This window comes from Plasmopara halstedii, assembly GCF_900000015.1.
Source record: "Plasmopara halstedii genome assembly, contig: Scaffold_110, whole genome shotgun sequence".
In the NCBI taxonomy this organism is placed as follows: domain Eukaryota; phylum Oomycota; class Peronosporomycetes; order Peronosporales; family Peronosporaceae; genus Plasmopara; species Plasmopara halstedii.
Window position 1 is genome coordinate 1,655,744 of NW_020187031.1, and position 20,253 is coordinate 1,675,996.

General features: G+C 46.0%; 4 protein-coding genes across 4 annotated transcripts; 2 read left to right on the forward strand and 2 right to left on the reverse strand.

The window, feature by feature from the left end:
- Positions 1-3,640: 3,640 nt before the first annotated feature.
- On the reverse strand, positions 3,641-3,863 carry PHALS_00348 (uncharacterized protein; the record flags this gene model as incomplete). Its single annotated transcript, XM_024730714.1, has 2 exons — positions 3,641-3,675; positions 3,740-3,863. The coding sequence occupies 2 exons, from the start codon at positions 3,861-3,863 to the stop codon at positions 3,641-3,643; spliced, it is 159 nt and encodes a 52-aa protein (XP_024572395.1).
- A 725-nt stretch (positions 3,864-4,588) lies between these two features.
- Positions 4,589-6,900, forward strand: PHALS_00349 (gpi ethanolamine phosphate transferase 3; the record flags this gene model as incomplete). The annotated part of the gene is made up of 4 exons (XM_024730725.1): positions 4,589-5,729; positions 5,786-5,838; positions 5,900-6,661; positions 6,727-6,900. 4 exons carry the CDS (start codon positions 4,589-4,591, stop codon positions 6,898-6,900), a joined length of 2,130 nt encoding a protein of 709 aa, XP_024572396.1.
- A 677-nt stretch (positions 6,901-7,577) lies between these two features.
- Positions 7,578-10,231, reverse strand: PHALS_00350 (Leucine-rich repeat proteins; the record flags this gene model as incomplete). Its single annotated transcript, XM_024730736.1, has 5 exons — positions 7,578-7,878; positions 8,020-8,252; positions 8,327-8,434; positions 8,506-8,681; positions 8,743-10,231. The coding sequence occupies 5 exons, from the start codon at positions 10,229-10,231 to the stop codon at positions 7,578-7,580; spliced, it is 2,307 nt and encodes a 768-aa protein (XP_024572397.1).
- Positions 10,232-11,330: 1,099 nt separating this feature from the next.
- On the forward strand, positions 11,331-20,163 carry PHALS_00351 (ubiquitin carboxyl-terminal hydrolase partial; the record flags this gene model as incomplete). The annotated part of the gene is made up of 2 exons (XM_024730747.1): positions 11,331-11,599; positions 11,682-20,163. 2 exons carry the CDS (start codon positions 11,331-11,333, stop codon positions 20,161-20,163), a joined length of 8,751 nt encoding a protein of 2,916 aa, XP_024572398.1.
- Positions 20,164-20,253: the final 90 nt, after the last annotated feature.

Sequence of the window (20,253 nt, forward strand, 5' to 3'; positions counted from 1 at the left end):
ATCTTCGGGGCTGGGCCCTGTTGGCCTCTATTTTTTTAAGGCTCAACAGAACTCAGTTCTTCCTCAGTAGGTCGCCCCGCGCCTACTGGGTGGTATCGTTTCCCCGCGACAAACCAGACTGGTAGGCATTGGGTCGATCGTACCAAGAACCTTGACGCGCCTTGCGCAGGGGTCAACCGTTCCGTAGGCGACAGGTGTCTCCACAGACAAAAAACCGTCGTATATTTGTGTGCTGGTTTGCAGCTCGGTAGCTCTGCTCCCTCGTCCTCAGCATAGCTGAGATCCATGGGCACAGACCCGCTCGACGAGCTGTTGGAGTGTGCATTCCAACCAGGTCGTGCCGACTTGAAATGGAATTCTTCATTTAATGCCTTCTTCAAATAAAGATGGATGCACACGGAAGACTTCCATTCTGGCCACGCCAGTGCGGATGCCTTCCATAAAGACGGTCACTGCGACCGCCTCCGGAAGGGGACTAGCTGCCATCCCGGCAATGAGAGTGCACATCTCTTTGACAAAGTCTACCAATTCCTTGTTGCCGTGTCGGGCGACAAGGAAACGCCAGTGCATGCGATATGCCTAATTAGGCGGCGAGAACACTCGTGAGAGCTGCAATTTCAGCTCCGCCCAGGAGGGAAACGCAGCTTCGACCGAAGTGCCGCGCGTCAGTGCCCATTCTCGCGCTTGACCACCGAGCTTTGTGATGGCTAGCGCTACGCGCTGTTGCTCGGTCTGGAGCATGGCGGATGCGATGACCATTTCGACCTCTCTCACTCAGAGCAGGAAATTCACTCCATCCTTCCCCTCAACGACTTTAACGCTCACCATGAGCGGCTTTGGGCGGAGAAAACCATCCGTCACCAACGGTGGCGTCATAGACGCAAATGAAGCAGACATCTTCCGTTGCAGGTGCTCTAGCAGTGCGTTTTTGTAATCTCAAAATGCCTCTAGTCACGCACCGGCTGCCTTAGAGCCTTGCGCAGCAAGGTGTTGCACGCCCTCAGGGCTCAGCTAGGACATTCTTCCATCCTCACAGAGGATCAGTCTAAACGACTCAGGTGTAGATTGACTACAAGGTCTACCAAGTGCAGCGGGGCTGCCGTAGCTTAGCGCTTGAGGAAGCGTAATTTAGGTCACCGACCTTTCGTTCTATACTCAGAACAAGTACGAGTTAGCGGATCAATCCGCTTACTCCATGAGTAATTAAAGCCTCAACCCAAGGCTAATTAACTCTTCGGTTTGAATTCAAGACTGACTTTATTTATTTTTATCTGCGGCAAAGCCGCCTAATTTTAAATGCAAAGATGTTCCTTAATATATATTGTAAAATCTAAACACATGTATAACAACTGGCTATCCATCCCCGTACCGTATTCTTGTTTGGGTGTGGTCACACCAGGCCCATCTGGTGTGACATCCTGTTACCAGGGTGTGTGTAACCCCGATACACAAACAGCACTTGCTGCAAGGAGTATCGTAATTTTCATGCAGTGATTGCTGCATTCAACTCGACAAACCATCGTGGGAGAGGCTCGTTCTCTCCACCACGGTACAAACAGACGTTCAGTTTTAAAGGCATTATCCTGTACGAAATACCAGGGGTTGCGACCTGCTTCGAGGTTTCATAACCTCATGATGCATCAAACGGACGGCTGCATTCTTCTGGTAGTTCGGAGAAGATGACTGCAGTAACTTGACTACTGCAGCTTCTCCGATGACTTCTCGCGTCTGCTCGAGTGCCATCCACTCATGTGAAGACAAATGAGGAGACAACACCTTAGTTTGCGGCACTGATGGACCAAATGATACCCCAGCTCTTTCCACCTTTCAAACCAAAATCGAGTGTTGTTGGAAAGACCGCTCGAAGTGCTACCAGCACTGTTCACAAGCAGTCCCTTAAACACAGCACATGAACATACATTTTCGACGATATATTCGTCCATAGCTGTCAACAGCACGGGAATTCGGATGTAGACATACAAATCAAACGCTAAAGGGCGATTATCAAGCGTCTGCGTTAAATTACTATTTGACAAAATCGACACGTGTCCTAGGAAATCCCTTTTCTGTCGGAAGGCAAGGCTTAGGGGCAAGATTAAAGCCATCGTAGATTGACCAGTGGCGCTTTTTTAAAATGGTATTAAGATGTGGCTTGGTCCGGTCAATTTTATTGCATAAGTATAGTGCAGATTATGCTGAGTTGGCGCAACCTTTCATCAGGGTGTATCTGAGGAGGCAGTCTTCAAGAATGTGTGTGCCTCTGATCAGAACCCCCTTCAGATCAGTCATTATATGCTGTCGGTGACGCTTCGACCTTTGCCCTAGGCTGTGCTTTGATCCAATCGGACGTGGATAGTCCTACTGATCTAAGTTCCTTCAGCTTATAGCGGCAGAAAGTAACTACATAGTTTATGCTGGAAGCCATTTGCTATTCAATGTGCAGGTGACATGTTAAAAGTACAGTCAGACTCAAAGTTATGTTTATTAAGGTGTGTATTTCCAGGTCGGATATGCTTACCGCGCTAGCCACTGGTATATCGATCGCATCATAGTGAGAAATCCCTCGAGCATTTGCGTCGAGCGCTCGCGGGGCTGGAGCTGCATCTACTCATTCATCAAGTTTGCGCTAGATAATGCTGTTGGCGACTAAGCTAATCCGATTGCCATTGGCATCTTCCCGAATCGGCTTCAATCTTGATGGGAGATGATTTGGTACTGACACATTCGATGATATCATCATAGACACTCTATACGGCAAAGTCGACGATTATATTTCAAAGAGATTGAACATAATGTACCAAATGCGAGATGCTATAGCCGAAAGCATGGATTCGCACGAGCATATTAAATCTTATAGGCAGAGGAAACGTGCGTGAATTTGTTCAGGATAGTAAGATTTGAGTGGACAGGATCAGTCGAAGTGTCTACAGTCTTTCATTTAATTTACTCCTGTAGGTCGTACGACCATTTTCGACATGAATACCCCTAAAAACTAAGTTGTGCCCTTGCTACATTGGATACTTGACGGTCAGAGCTAGAATGCAATTGAATAATAATTGGATTGTTCCTATATGCATCCAGTGGGGTTTTGTGAGCATAATTGCACATTTGCTTTTACAGATGCAAAGCGATTCGTATAACACAAGCCAAGGCCTCAACCATTCCCTGAGAATGTTTCTAGAGCAGCGTGCTACCTTCGAGCCGCATGAGGCACCTCAAACCAATCTGCTTGCTCTTAATAGATGACTCATGTCTGTTTCGAATGCACGGTTAGCCCATCAGAAAAGGTCGACGCGCCGCCACGAGCGAGGCAAATCTCGTCAGCCAGCCTCGCAAAACGTTTTTCACCGCCTTTACCCGTTAATTAAGGAGAGGTCCCCTCGCACGTGTAATGGATAGCGAGTCTGCGATTGAACCAAATTAAAAAAAGATTAAAGTTTGATGAAATGGAAGGGCTGTCTCAACTTCGAGATCTCATAGGAGTTTAAATTTACGATTGCCCTGACGCCACCGAAGCCTATGACTTGGCCCTCTCTCTATCTCTACCAGCGGAGTGAGATAGATACGGTGTTCAGCGCAACACACTAAGGTTTGCTTTTAGATTTGAGACTTTCTCGGTAGCCTTACCAGGTTAATAACTTTAATCTAGGCTCCTCAACGTCGCCATCGTGCCTTCTAAGACATAGCATAAGTTAGGCGACATGCCTTCATCTCCCAACGACTGAATTGCTCCATATACTCTGACGCGATTGCAAAAGCGTATACCGTAGACACGGTTCTGATGAGCGCACTGATCTCCCACCCACATCTGATGCAGTCGTAAACAACCCTGCTGTGGATGTGGGGTCAGAAAGTGTTACCATAACAGATTTTGAGAAACCGTTTTCTTCCCTGACTGAGTTTCAACAAGGTATCGATTTGATCAGCCACGGTGGGGCGGGATCAAAACGACTCCATCATAAACATGATGGGAACCAGAAAAACAGAGAATTAAAACAATATACCAGATTTCTGAAAAAAAGAAAGCCAAGTGTATGTATATTTATGTAAATATATACATATGTATACATCACAAACCATCTATGAGCCTCACCAACCAGGCTATTACAGTGAAGGACGTCATGTTCCACTTACAAACAAAGATTTTTTGTCAGCATGTGATTGCAAGTCTCCCCGGATTATGAAGAAGATTGGATGACCTAAGAAAGTCGTTTTCTGTCACAACAGGCAACTGCTCAGCTTAAAAAGAAACAGGTTCGTTGATGCGGTGTCTGCAAAAATGTGGGCCATAACAGCAAAACTGTATAAAGCGTAATCTTTCTGAATTATTTCCATGTTAGAGATTATTCTCTAATTTGCAGGGTTACTTCCTGATGTTTTTATTTGTCATTTTCTCTTTGCTCACTTGATGCATTGTTGTTGACATCACAAATATGTATATAAATACATAACTAACTATATACACTGGGTATATATATTTTTTTCTCAAATTATCTGGTATATTGGTTTTATTTTTCTGTTGATCTGGTGGATTTTTTATTTTCCCAAAAACAAATTCATTGAAAAAAACAGAATTTGATCAGGCGTCATGCAATGTCGTGTGCTCGTGGCACTACTAGCGCTGCATACCGCGGCGCTATATCTATTCACTACAGGTTTTTTTCTTACCCGCTTTGAGGTATCCGATTTAAGCAGATGCCAAGCACCCCCATCAGAGACCGTTGACAACCTTCGTGGCGGCCCTGAAGACCCAGCGAGTTTAGACAATGAAAGTTGCTGGATGCCTCGACGTTTTCGCAGAGTGGTTTTCGTGGTAATAGATGCGTTGCGATATGACTTTGCAGCAACTGGGTTGAATACTAGACGATCGGCTTTTTATAGCGATCGCCTGTCGATTTTCAATGATACATTGACCCGCGAGCCAGGACACGCACTACTGCTTAAGTTCGTGGCCGATCCTCCAACTATGACAATGCAACGCCTTAAAGGTCTAACTACTGGATCACTACCGACATTTCTGGATATTAAAGACAATATGGCAGCTAGTAGTCAGATTGTCGAGGACAATTTGTTGCGTCAATTGCGAACACAGCACCGTGGCGTAGTTTTTATGGGGGATGACACATGGAATTCGCTTTATGCTCGCGAATTCACGAGGGAATTTGCTTTTGACTCGTTTAATGTAAAAGATTTACACTCGGTTGATCGCGGTGTGACGGCACATTTGTTTCCAGAGCTGATGAAGTCGGACTGGGACTTGCTGATCGCGCACTTTTTAGGAATAGATCATGTTGGCCATACCCACGGTCCCGTCTCTGTTTTTATGGCTCAAAAGCTGGATGAGATGAATATAATGCTTCAAAAATTGTTGCAAACGCTAAAAGATATGCCGGATGGAGAGGATGTACTGCTGGCTGTGCTGGGAGACCACGGTATGTCCGCCGACGGTAATCATGGCGGTGCAAGTGATGAAGAAACCGGTGCTGCGTTGTTTCTTTACAGCAAAGCGTCACTTGTGGTTACCGGACGAGTTGAGGATAGCAAAGAGGCGAAAGAACTGAAGCACTTTGCTGAGAAACTACTTGACAGCTCACGAGAGGTGCCGCAAGTAGACTTGGTGCCCACGTTAGCGCTGCTGATCGGCTTGCCCATTCCATTTGGGAACTTAGGGAGTGTGATCCCGCCACTTTTTTTCGTACCCCCACCATCATTAGGAAACAGAGAAAACAGTACGTTGGCAGCATTCCAGATGCTCAATCGGGCTTTAACCTTGAACCTTTACCAGGTGCGTCGTTATCTCTTACGGTACTCGTCCGCAACCAAATTACCCGAGCGAGCGTATGATCAACTTGAGAAAGAATATGAAGATATTAAAAGGATCAAGCAGCAACTTCAACAGGTGCAAAAAGGTTCATCCTATTCGAAGGCTGACCTTCCATTGCTTTTGCGCCTCCACCAAGACATAGCTAGACGACAACAAAATTATTTGCGCGAAGCACTATCATTAGGACGTTCTATTTGGACGCAGTTTGATTTGTGCAACATGGGCTGGGGAATGCTGCTGCTTGCGTGGACATTCCTCATTGGTGCCTCTAACACTCGCGTCTTTACTCTTCGGTCAGTTATTAGTAATTCATGGAGTCCCCCACTTGGTATTGTCGCAGCAACCAGTGGTTTGCTCATCATTTGCCCCACAAAAATCAATCTACCGTTTCTTCCTGCAGCTCCAACTTCGCGGGGACTAGTTGCAGGTGCTTGTACTGTTCTTATTGATATGAGCTTGCACTCATTCTTTGAGAATTCACTCGCGAGAATTCAAGGCAAGGTAACAAGCGTGAGAACATCGCCATCAGCGGCGGGAGTGGTGGCCACCTTTGTCGTGGTTCTTCATGCATTCGCACTATTCTCTAACAGCTATATTGTAGCAGAGAGCAATGTGATGCAATTTTTGTCAGCAACGATTGGAATTTTTCTGTTCATATGTGCGCAGCAGCGAAACTGTCGAACTGCCACAGGCGCTGCGCTAGCTTTCATGCTTGCCACGCGAATGAGTAGTGCGCTGGAGCCACCGAATATTATAAAGGCAACTGCAACTTGGGAACATACATTTGCCCCACTGATTGGAGTAGCAGCTGTTGCTGTTGGTTCCTCGTTGCAAATGGTCAGATACTCCGGACAGAAACTTTCTTTTACGGGCCATCTTATCCTCGTTTCGTCAATAATTAGCTACTGTATCTGCGCGATTTTTTGGGCTGCGTCGCCAATCAAAGCGACTTTCTGGCGACTATGGCTGCCGCGCTGCGTGTACCTAATATTTTTAGGAACTCTTGTTTGCTTATTCGTAAACATCGTACGAATGAAGTGTCAAATCAGCAATCAAGTTACAAAGTGGAAAATTGAGCCACTCCTTTTGATCTGGCAATTTTTACCAGCTTATATGATAGTGCTGGGACCCGCCTCGCCGCTATCGGTGCTGTGTCTTGTAATACAGTTTATAAGCTTTGCGTTCGTTGTTGCGAGTCACCGATCCACTTCTCCAATAACATCACATGGCATCACGCCATGGGTTCTGCTTTGGGCATCGTGTTCATATCAAGCATTTTTCACATCAGGACATTCCAACACGTTTTCGAGTCTTCAAAATGCAGCAGGCTTCGTGGGATTCGACGAATTTAACTTCTACACCGCTGGGGCTTTGCTTGGACTAAACACTTTTGGCTGCTTTGCATTTGCTATACTCGCGCTTCCTTGGCTGGACATGCAACTTTGCCAGCCGCGCCATGGCAAAGCAAATTCGTTTCTCGCCTTTCCATTATATTTTGCTCTGAACGCGTTAGTGTCCACGTTGTTTGTCGCGCTGCAGCGAAGACATTTAATGGTTTGGGCCATTTTTGCCCCTAAGTTCATATTCGACGGAGTAGTTCTGCTGGTCACCGAACTTTTATTACTAATTTTGCTGGCACCGTTTCAGAGCGCGAACAGTGGTCTTGAAAGTCACTTAAGCTATAGAGAGAAAGATGAGCTTAGTTTGCTCCAGTAGCTGTCCATCAAATTCACTTGGCTTGCCAACCAATCGTTTACCATGCATTTGGATTGATCGCTGAGGTCATAGCATGCATAATGGCATCATTCAGCTTATCACTCAGCTCCTCATCCCCCTGCTCTCTCGTCGGCGTAGCGATTTCACGAATACCATTGCATGAAATCATGACGCACTCACGCATACCAGATCCGGCGTTGAAGTTTTTGACAATGGGCTCTTCGATATGAAATTCTTCAATACTTGTCTCCCTCGGCGATGGAGCCAGCAGAATACTACTTGGAATCGTAACTCCTTCGTCTGCACATCTCGCAATCAGAATTTTAAATGAAATTTCTCTGAGGTCGCAGCTTGAACAAAACAAGCAAGAGTATACTGTCAATATATTGTATGTCTGTGCTTGAACTGAAAAGTTCGAAGTAAGAAGCGATAGAGTTGCACAATGTGCACAACTCATAATCACAATTTGGTCTGTGTACTTTTTGTATAGATGAGCAATAATAAGCGACAACAGCTCTTCGAAGTACGTCATCTCGTTGAATTGAAAAGCAGCATCCACCACATCGGATGACTCCCGCGTTTGCAGCTTGATCGTTATAGTCTTAGCGCGATTTGAGTGCAACAAAGTACCAACCGCAACGACGTATTGAAGCCATTGACAAGAATTTTTTAAATTTGGTCTGCGGCGAACGGAAAAACTTTCCGATGGAGACTGCAAACATCGTGCGATTAGATGCTTAGAATGTTATCGCGATCAAGAAATTACAGCGTATAGTGAGCACATACCTTAACATCAGAACTTGCCGGGACGCCATCGACCCAACCGTGAAGATCATCCTCTAAAGCCTTTTTTGCGCTTTGCAATACTCGAAAATAGTTACCTTGTTCAGAATCCTGTGATAGACCATCAATAAATTTGCAACAGTCAAAAAATAGTTACACTGACCAAAAAGCCAAGAGAGGACCTGTGCGTTTGAAACTTGAGGTTGTGACGTGACAATCTCGTAGTCAAAACAGCATTTAATATTTTCAGCCGCATCTAGATTTCTACCGTCGGATTCGCGAATAGAGCAATTTGATGAATTGATCCGAAAACGTTGGGGAAAAATTATTGATTCAGATTCGTATCTTTCTTCTCTTTCTATACAACGCAGCACCGAATGCGTTAATTCCGCCATGTTTACTTTGACAAAAATACGTACCACTCGTTGTAATCTGGTCATACGTTTTGTTTCTTTCGCTGGTGGTAGCCCTCATAATATTGTGATACTGATTTCGAAAATAATCGTCAACTGTTTGAAGCGGCGTTTGATAATCTTGCAGATCACGCCTATTTCTATACGGCCTAGATAAGCTATCTCTAATCTCGCTGGTCGATCCGGAAGAGGTACGTAACCAAAAGTCCTTCGTCGGAAATGTTGACGTCGGATTCTGTATCTCAGCAAAGTGAGCAATGACTGTGGATTTGACTCGCGGCAATGGGGGATATCCCATCACGAGCCTTGAGCTCTTCGCAGATATTTCACCATGATTACCTGCTTCAGGATACACCGAAGTCCCGGACTGCCTCCAGCTGGTGTTCTCAATGTTCCGATAATCTAATGATGTCAGCATGCGGCGATTTTTCATGCTGTTCACCTCAACGTCGGTCCATCGCTTTCCATCTAACTCAATTGGCACGCCCAAGTAAAACAGCATTTCTCGTCGATAGTCTGGTCGCCGCGCAATCGGGTTAAATTCCATCTTGAGATACGTGAGTCGTGGAAGTCTAGTCAGTTGCTCCACTTCTGAAATATCATGGATTAAATTATGAGAGATATCCAGTTGTTCCAGGTTGGTCAGTGTCTCGAGTCCTTTTAGCGATAAAATCTGGTTAACTGCCAAATTTAAATTCCGCAAGGCCCGCAACGACTGAATCCGTGGCACATTGAACAACTGATTGTGACACAAATTTAGTACTTGGAGCGACTTCGTGGTCATGTCGATCTCCACACTATTTATTTTGTTCCAGCCCAGGTCAAGTGTCTTCACTGCTTTAAGCAGATTAACAGACTCGTCTACCACATGCAAGTCACAACAGTTCATTTGCAATTTGGTTAATTTCCTCCAAGGCTTGATTCTATCTTTATTGGGTGCCAACAGCTGCCTTAGCGTAGTTACTTTCGTGTGCTCAATATGAAGCTCTCTCAGTTGGGAAGCAAAAACGTGCACATTCTTCAAGACTCTAGGCTCGGTCATTAGTACCTCAATAACCCGTAACGACGGAAAAATCTCTATCGGAACCGGATCTTCAACCTCTTTTGTCTCTGTTTGCGAGTGATGCAGCCGTAGTCGCTGCACCTCTCGCAAAATTGTACTCAGCTTAAGCACTTGGAGATGAGCGCTGGCCTTCACCTTAAGCTGTAATTGAGGCTGAATGGTCCAGGCCTGCACAACATTTGTCTCAGCGTCTCTCTTGGGCACCAACGCATCATTTAGACGAAAGGCCAAGCGGTCTACCCGCGCTGCGCTTAGCACAAGAAATTGCTGGTTTAGGGACGCCACATGCTGCTGTAGTGTCTCCTCTAAAACTTTGAGAAAAGTCTCCTCATCAAAGGATTCGTCCACAGTGATGCCTTGCTCTACGATGGCGGGTGTTAGAAGTTCTGGGATTCCCGAGCCTAACAACGCTCGCACTTCAAGGCGATCCATCAAGATAGGAATGTAACACAAAGTGTGCAGTACACGAGATTCTCAAAACAATTTTTTTACATGGTGTGGAAAACGAGTTAAAGTTATACTGCACTTCGCTTTTGGATGGTAGGAGACTTATTACTTATTTCAGTTTCCGGCGCAGATTGTATGTGATGCCTGTGCCACCGATGGGTGCCGCGTCACTCACTTCCTCAGATTTGTCACATTTTAGCTTTTAATATCCGAAAAGTGAACAGCATTGTAGTCAGCGGATATGGAAGTGAGAAGAGAAGAGTGAGATCGAAAAGCGATACTTTTGTAATAATGAAGTGAAGTGTGTATTGTTCTGAATAAATAAATACTTAAACTCCATCTGAGTTGCGATGAGAATATTAGTAGCCAATCTAACCAGATGAGCGCAATAAGGCTGTATTTCTCAACTTTAACGCGCTTAATCTCAGCATTCGATCGTGTAATCCAAGCGTTAAAGGTCGAACCAATTACGAAGAAAGCAGGCTGTGTAGAAATCGCTGTAGATAGACGTCATGCGAGGCAACTAATTTGAGCAAAAAACTACGTTTGACGCTTTGCTTCTTCAAAAAGAGTCTTCATAGTTTTTGTTCTGTTAGTTGTGCTCAAAACCGGTAAATCAAACCGTTAGGTCTATTCGGTATTTATCCCGTGTGAAAATCTTGCTCGAAGAAAAAAAGCTAAAGCGAGTCCCCATCCACTCTGCCCTCAGCCCTCTTCACGTCGCGTGAAGAGCGCCGCCACGAGAGGAGATTACAGAGGGAAGGGAGAAATTCCCAGAGGAAGGACGGTAGGTGTAGACAGCCAGAAGAGGCGGAAGCGGGAGAGCGTTCAGCGTAGCAGCCGTTACAACGGAAAGAAGTCGAAGGCTTGCCGCAACTTAATCGGCCGTCATCGAAGCAGTAGTGACAGCAGCGGTAGCAACTCTAGTGGTGGCTGTAATTCACGTAGTCAAAGTCGGAGCAGCAAATTTAGGCTGGGGAACCGCAGCCTTGCGACCGGCTGCACGATACCCGGCCCACTCAGCGCCAATCAGAACTTCTCGACAAGCAGCGGCGGTCAGGAAAAAAAGCTGCACGTGCGCTCAATGGAGCGTACTCCAGCTCAAGACAAGGACAGTCAGAAGCGAAGAAAAAAGAGCCAAGAAAGCACAAGTGGTCAATTTGGAGATATGGAGGAGGAAGAGCTTGAGCTTTTTCACGTGGTGCGAGACGATCTACGCCATAAGTCCACGGTAGGCTGGCAGAATGCTGTTAAGGTGCTAAATGCGGCCTATCAGCACATAGATCACCCCGAAAGCCAAGCATTTCTTGATGATTCATTTCAAAAGATCATCAGCATCATGCTTGATCAGCAGTACGTGCTGTCTATTTGAGCCTATTGACTTGCCCCCTTGTCACGTCAAGCGTTGTCTTAATGCTCTTTCTTGCTATCACAGTACCAGCAAGATCGGCTCGTTTGAAAAATCGTGTGTGACGCAGTGTCTATCGCTCGCAGTGCCGCTGGTGGTTGCGCAGATGAAGGCAGGTAAGTATTTCCAGACATTGCCAGTGCTGACTATGATTTTCAGCAAGAAAAAGACTTTCTATAAGGATTTACGCACCTCGGCAATGATTGGCAGTTATTGGAACAAAGTACCTGGATCACCGGAAGTGCGAGCACAATGCATTGAAGCGTTTTGCGAGATGAATGGATTTCACTTGTTGTTGAGCACATTGGAGCTTTTAATGCAGAATCATTGCAAAGGCGACGAACTGGAAGTTGCAATGGATAGTGAGGATATCCGAGTCTTGCTCCAGGCATTACTTGAATTTCGATCATCGGTGCCGGAAATGATTTGCACTAAAATCTCTGTGTTAATTATGACCTATTTCACAAAAATCTCGGATGTAGTTTTAAAAAAAGAGTCAACCGACGCTGTGGGAGCTGTAATTGGGATTATTCGGAGGTTGGTGGATGCAGGAGTGGTGTCACCTGACGCCATAAATGCAATATGGCTTGAAATTACAGAGAGGTACGTTGAGTCGACGTCGCTGCCGCTGCGACTCTTTGGCCTGGAGCAAATTAACCAGATTGTGAATTGTGCTCGAGCATCGCGAGCCTTCCCGCCGCGATACTTTGTTAGAAATGCTGGCACAGCTGCTATTAACGGTGTTTACGTGTTAAAGGCCAACACGACGTCGGCAACATACGTGTTCCGACAGCAAGAAACAGGTCAAGTGTTTACGCTTTTTTGTTGCACAATGAAGAGTGGATTAAAATGGTGGTTTATATCGGAGGCTGACAAGATGCAGCCTGGTTCCGACCAAGACATTGATTATTATCAGCATCAGTCACAATACGAGGAATATCTACCTCCGACGCACGATTGGATTCCTACAGGAAAAGGGGAAGCCCCAGCTCCCGAGCTGATCGCGGAAAGCGTTCAAGAGAACGGCCATGAAGACCAGACTCGATTAGATTTCATTCTCAGTGCTTGGGTAGTGGATAAAAGTATTTTGGACGAAATTTTTGGTGATAGAATCCATCGTGAGATCGTGTCGCGCAGTGCGTTGCTGGTAAAATTTCTAGCAGAATCTAACAAGCTAGATACGCACTGTGTTGATGTAATCTGGCAGTCTTGCATTCAAAAAGACCAGACTCTAGTCCATGAAATTCACAACCTTCTTATTTCTACGGTGCCTTTCTTGTCGAGTGAACTGCTGTTGCATTTGATTGAAATTATTCACGCCTCGCTACTGCGCAGCTTAGAAAAATATGAGGCTTTTCCTGAGCTCATCTCATTCTTGCAGCGGTTGGCAACTAATTCACCGAGCTTTCTCATGGAGCGTAACGTGAATGTTACGAGAGCGATTTTGCAGCTGCTTTGGTCAATACAAATGCATTGTAGCATCGCCAACATTCGACTTAGCAGAAGTCTGCGTGATTTTTTTCAAGAAGGATTACGAAGCGAATTCGGTGAGCCGCTGCGAAAGATGTTCTTGAACGAGTGTATCAAGGGAATAAAGAAGTCTTGCTTGATGTCCAACGTCGCACCCGATTTGTCAGCCCCGCGACCTGTCACATTAATCTCCCCCACGCCAAGCAGCAAAAGCACAACGACTTCAGTCAACTCAGCAGAACTCTCGAATAAGGATTCAACGGCTTCCAAAGCGTTGGAGCTGCTCAAATTTCTAATTGATTCGTATCGAGTTGACCACGGACTTGTAGTGGAATCGCTTAATCTGGAGCACGGATTAGTGAGTTTGTTATTCGACGAACTCGCAACATTTGTGGCGCGAAATACTGAAAAACACTCTTCATTTTATCGTTCGGCTATTGGGCATCGCTTGGAACTTATACACTACATTCACGTCAAGTCATTAAAACTAGAGCTCACTATCCCTCAAATTGAACGGCTGTGGCAAGTACTTTCTTCGTCACCGGCTGAACGCGAATTCTGCCTAATATTTTTTAATCAGACCAGTTTGCGGCAAGGTGGAACAGCGCCTGGCCCAAACATGGTTGGTGGCTCAATAAGCTCGGCATTTAATCTGGACGTTTGCTTATACGTTTTTAACGAGCTCCTATGCAAGCAGACCGATTTCAAGACATTAGGATGTATGGGTTATAAATGTTTTAATACCTACTTTGTCGGTTTAAATGCTCAACTCAAGATGGTGCAACGAATTGATGGCCCATCGGAGAACAACTCACCACAGCTATTGGGAATTGATGCTTTGTGGCGTATCGCGTTCGAAGCTCCACTTGAAGTAGCCGAAATGGCTACGCATGAGCTTCTTCGTGTATATGATCGATCGTCTGATGTACTTTCGCATGAGGCTAAGAGCGAATCGGATGACTCCGTAAAAGATTTCCTGGCGCGTGTATTTCAACAACTGTCGACCGTTAAGGAGAGCACACCAGAGTCACTCAAGCTTGTGCAGCAATGCTCGTGTTTGTTAACAGGACTGGTGTCTAGCGCTCGCAAAAAGCAGAACTTCGTTCCACATGGGCTTAATGGTCGTGGCGCGTACTTTACGATTAGGGTCGTCGCGCAGCGAATTCCTTCATCCAATACAAGCGGGGCAAGTGTTCCAGCCACTGTTGCCTCAAGTCGTGATAACGCGGTGCAAACAATACATACATCCGCATACTCGAATCAGACGTTATGGCATTTCCGCAAGCAGATTGAAAAGCTTTTGGGGCATCCAATTCAACAAACAAAATTACTCTCATCGGGATCTGCAATCACGGGTGACCAAAAGACACTGGCAGATCTGCAAATTACGGAATCCAGTGAAGTGCGCGTACTGATGTTCAACACGGTTGTGACACGCTCTAGTTCCGTTGTGATGGACCAGGATCAAGTTATGAATTCGTTGCCCACTTCATATTCAACTTCCTCATCTAAGCAGCACCCTGGCATTGTGATTGCTCGCAATGGTCCGTACTTCGATATTTTGTTCCGTGTCCTCGATATTGTTGAGAGTAATCCAGTGCACGAGCTTTTGTGGGCCCTATTAAAGCAGATTCCTACGAGTGAAAAGCTTTTAAATCATGTTTCTAGCATTGGCGCATTTGAGTTAAGCGAGGGAGATACTGATATGAAGTCCCCATCCGAAAAATGCTTAAGCAGCAAGCCCGATTGGTCATCTTTGGTTAGGGGTATATCATCACACCAGGCTATTTACACGCTACAAATCATGGATGCGCTCTTACTGCCTTCAGATACTGCCAAAATAACGTTTGCGCAGACTTATCGCCAGCGCTTTGTTCTGGGTGGTGGGTTTCACGAAGTTCTTTCGTACTTTATCCGCGCAAACTTCCATGCAAATTCATTTAATGAGGGCGCTGCAGTGGCGCTTCGTATCCTAAAGTTCTGTCTTTTCGACTCCGGCCATGATCACGGAATAATTTCGGCTACCGCAGATGGCCACACTTTAAATGACACATTTACTGAGAGTGTATCGCCAACTATATCATGTGAGGACATGGGGACTTCAAAAGCTGAAATTTTTGTAGAGCAAAGTCACTATGATCAGTTGGTTCAAAAAATTGCAGAGCTCGTTGTATCGGAATTTGCGCGGGTTCAAGTTACGGCACCGAAAACAAAGACGGCGTATCGTATCTTGTTTGATGCTGTCAAGACCGTTGAGTCGATTGTGTCCATCGTAAGTGATGCAGCAGTAAAGTACGTAAAGGCTTTAGAGCCGCGTACAATAATTATCGATATATTTACGAAGTTTGATTCGGACCAAGTGCGGGACCAATGGCTTTCATTGTTAAATTCCGTTTGTAAGGCGTCTGACGCGGCAGCCGAGGTGGTCTTTGAGACATGCATTCAATCCATAGATCATATTGAAAGTGTAAGCGTCCCGTGCGACCAGTATACGCGCATGCTTTGTTCATTAGCTCATCTTGAGCGCGGCAAGTCATCTTTTTATTGTGAAACGCTGGCGCAGGTTGTCGTGGCAAAGCTGCGTTTTGGTTTTTCAAGCAAATTTCTCGCTTGCAACGAGCGTTCAGGCGAAGTACTGATAGGCTTCATGGAGTTCTTGCGTGAGGTGCTAGTGGTGCATGCTGATGTACGAGCCAAAATTGCTTCCGACATCGTAGACGTCGTGTACGAGGAGTGTTTATTTACGCTGCCATCCGAAGATCGCCGACGCTGTCCGTTGTGCGTGTCGCTGGAGACTCGACGCCCAGCATTCAAGCTTTTAGCAAGTGCAATTTCTTCAAACGCTAGTATTTTGCGTAACTTACAAGACCGCCTGATAAATCTTTTTACGAGGAGTGATGCACTTCGTGGTAAGTGGGGTCAAGAGAATAATATTGAAACGCGTGGTAATGGCGAGCATGTGGGGCTAAAAAATCAAGGCTGTTCTTGCTATATGAACTCATTTTTACAGCAGTTGTTCATGCACTCTACACTGCGGCAAGGATTGTTAGGGGCCAAAGTGGAACCTCGCCCCATTTATCAAGAACCATCAAAAGCAGAAGCTGAAAGGTCCCCAGAGCGCTTGATAGGATGCCGTGTAGCCCTTGAATGCTTGGGTGGCAGGGTTTATGAAGCGAATGTTATAGGGTACGATGCATCGACGGGCCAGCATACACTGCGATACGAGAACGGTGGCGAAGCGACTTTTGTGCTAGCAAAAGGACGACCAGGAAATGAAAATGGTCGCTATGTGATTTTGCAACCGGAGTTGACGGGTATTAACGCAACCTTGGAAGTTCTACGTCAACTTCAACGCACATTTTGCTACTTACGTGACACTGAAATGCGTTATTTCAATCCGAAGGCATTTGTAGACTCTTGCTCTTGCCTAAACTTGGAATTTTCGGTGTACCAACAGAATGATGCGACTGAATTTTGTGATAAGTTATTGGATCGACTTGAAACGGGACTGAAAACAACACCTCAAGGCACGAGATGTCTGCAGGACGTTCTTGGCGGAAAATTGATTTCTCAGAAGCTTCCAAAAGATTGTGGACACCGGTACGAGCGCGAAGAACCTTTTATTCGTTTAGAGTTGCAGATTCGTGGAAAAGAAAGCATTGAGGAGTCCCTCTCTGCGTTTGTTGAAGGCGAATTGATGGATGGTGACAACAAGGTAGAATGCGAGCTGTGCGCTACAAAGAAGGCGGCTGTCAGGCGAACGTGCTTTGGTTCACTTCCCAATCTGCTCATTCTCCACTTAAAGCGCTTCGATTTAGATTACACGACTTTCGAAACTGTCAAGTTGAACAATCGGTGTTCGTTCCCTATGCGTTTGAGCATGAAACCATACTCTAAGGCGGGTATTGAGGAGCAGGAGACTAAATCAAATTTGCAGCAGGATCGTGAGATAACGTCGATGGAGGAAGACATGGTATCTGATGACTCAAGTGACTCTGATGAATTCATGGCGGAAGTGAACGGTGATACGCGAGCAAATCGCACTTTATTGTCAGCTAGGTCAAGCATCACTCTTGCTGCGTCCCCGCAAAGTAAAACGGATCCAAACAGTACTGAACGCGATGACAAAAGTAGCGCCAAATTGGACCCAAATTACGAGTACCGACTCAAAGGCATTCTTGTGCACTCAGGAGTAGCCCAAGGTGGCCACTACTATTCCTTCATTTATGACCACATGTCTGAAAAATGGTTCAAATATGATGATGAGGACGTGACACCATTTGATCCAGTCAACATCGAGGCTGAGTGTTTTGGAGGAGTGCAACGGCGCTCATGGCACGGGTCGAACAACGCAATGGAGATGGAAGTTTTTAGCAACGCGCTTATGCTTTTCTACGAGAAAGTTATTCCCATTGAGCCTGTAGCGACACCAGGCACTATAGCTGGAATTGACACTGAAGCAATTACTCATGTTGCGGCTCCAGACGAAGAGCGCTGTGAGTTTGAAGCCGAAGTGTGGAAGTCTAACGAAGCGTTCTTGCTGAATTCGTATCTGTTTGATGTAGAATTCCACGAATTTTTACGTGAGATGGTTCACTCTCAGTACATGAAAGATAATGTAGTCCCAGCAGTAAAAAATGATATACCTGTGGCATCGTCGTCGTCCCCACAAGCGAATGATGTGTCGATTCCGCCAGCTGCACCGACTGCACTAGCTGGGTTAGCCGGGTCAGCTGTGAACGTTGAGGAAGAAATTCAAGTGACGCTAACGGAAATTGGTGTCGAGTTTGTGCTGAGTGTCTTACTTCATTCACGCGAAAAGCATGGAATTGCGCGGTGGATCACGATTCTCGCGTCCAAGTTCACACGATCCAAAGCTATCTGTGCACGATTTTTCTCCGCATTATCGACGTCAAAATGCATTCTTTGGCTACGTGGGTTTCTATTTGAATGCCCAGACTCAATTGCCCGTCAGTCATTTGTACACCTAGTTTCGCGGGCTCTTACTGCATTTGAGGCTCATCGAAAAGTCGAAAAGTCGACTTTAGATAATGTGAGTTTGGAAGTGGCGACAGTAGCTGATACTGCTACCATTCGTACATTTTTAGAGGCCATCGCTACATTTTTAGATCAAACCTCCATCATGCAGCAGTCGCATCTGGAAGAGTGTTTCATGCTTTTGCGCAATTGTGCAGAAATTAGCGACATAGCAAGAATGCAGCTTCAGCAGCTCGAAATGATTGCACGACTAATTAATTTCTTTTTATGTGATCGAGGCCCAAGCGCATTAAAGAATGCGTTTCCGTCCTCGACGTTGCATCCGACGACATCACGATATGCGTCACCAGATTACCAGTATCTTTTAGAGGCGGTTATTGCGATGTTAGGTCTACCGCGGCGCATGACAGAACCTTTACTTATGGAGAGCAGCACACAGTATCCCCACCGCACAATCTTATCGGAAAAAGCAGAGCATGCACTTACCGAGATTTTTGAAGACTACCAGACGCGAAAAAGCCCTAGTGGCAATCCTGGCCTTGGTCTTGAAGAGCTAAAAAAAATCTTTTCCGTGACTCTGCGCAGTGTTATTGACAGTCCAGCAGTTGAGCAGCAGGCTCAGCAAATGCTAACGAAGTATGGTTCGCGGGGTAATGGCCCTACGAAGGATAAAGCGGGTACCTCACAGGTAGAGCTTGATGGGTTCATTCTGTACTATACGGACATGGCTGCCACCTCGACGAAATCAGTATTACAAGATCTACGCGCATTTGGCTTCAGTGAAGATCTTCAGCGACACTCGCTGTTTAGTGGAGATTTATCGACTGGAGCTCAAATTCTTGAAGGTCTAAGTCCCTTAAGTCGTGGTGCGTTGCTTAATGATGTGTTTTTTGATTCAGCACTCGAAGAAGAAGCAGAAACGACATGTGAATTACTTTTGCGGTTAAGCTTGGGCGATAACGCGACATCCTTGCGATTATTGCGTGCACTTCTGAATTGCCTCCAGAGTACAGAGACGGGATGGAAGGGACAACCTGTTGTAGACGCTTGTGCGCTTGCAGTTCAGCGGGTACTAAGTTTTAAAAGCGATTACCAAAGGGACCTTGTCGAGGTGGCAATGAGTCACAGCGACTATGGCTTGCTTAGCTCGTCACACAGTCAAGAAAATATTCGCTCGCGCCATATGACTACCGCTCATGTCTCTCTCTCCATATACCGACGGCTGGTTCTTGTGTTGGAATTACGAGCACGCGTACCTGCAGTCAGTGTTTGGTTAGACGACCATCGAAGCAAGTGGGATTGGCTGTATGAGTGGTTGCGTCTTGAGTCGCTTCAGCCTAGTCTTGGTGGACGTCTGTCGGTATTAAAGCGTGAGCCAGCAAAACTTGAAGTGTTGTGGAGTTTGGGCGAAGCCTTGGGTATTCCATATCAGGAGGAACAGCGACGGTATGTAGTAGAAGGCGCTGGTTACACTGCTGTTAATGGTGTCTACATTAGCACATCTCACACCCACGACAATTGCTTAACATATGCTTGTGTCAAAAGCGACATCGAGTACACGCTATTTCGGTGTTGCATGCCGAGTAAGGCGCGTCGCTGGTACATTTCGTACTCTCCAAACAAGAACTTGCTCGGGACTATGTCAGATGAGGACTTTTACTTTGTCCAGTCGCACATTGATGACGAGTTTCCACCGATAGATGGATGGAAGATTTGGGCTAAAAACGACAAGGCCAAACCGCCTGCGCCCACTGTGCGTCTTTACAGCTCGACTGTGGCGGCACTGGATGGGGATGGAGACGCTGCGGACTCTACCGATGGTTTACTAACAGGGAGTGGCTTCGTCGACCATGATCAGGAGTCGCTAGCTCCAAGTGCACCTCCGTCTGACCTGGTTGCCGAAACTGTGGACGTAGACGCTGACGCGGAGACGGTGGGATATGATGATAGTGAGGATGAGATTCGCGATAGCAACGAGCGCTTTCGTGCGGTGCATTTGGACACACAGGAAGATGGCAGCAGTACGGATGACTTCATGTGAGCGAGTGAATCCGACAAGATGGACATTAATAAGCCTCTCACTAGTTTCCCGGTCGTGATTAAATACTGGCGACGAGCGAAGGGTCATTGC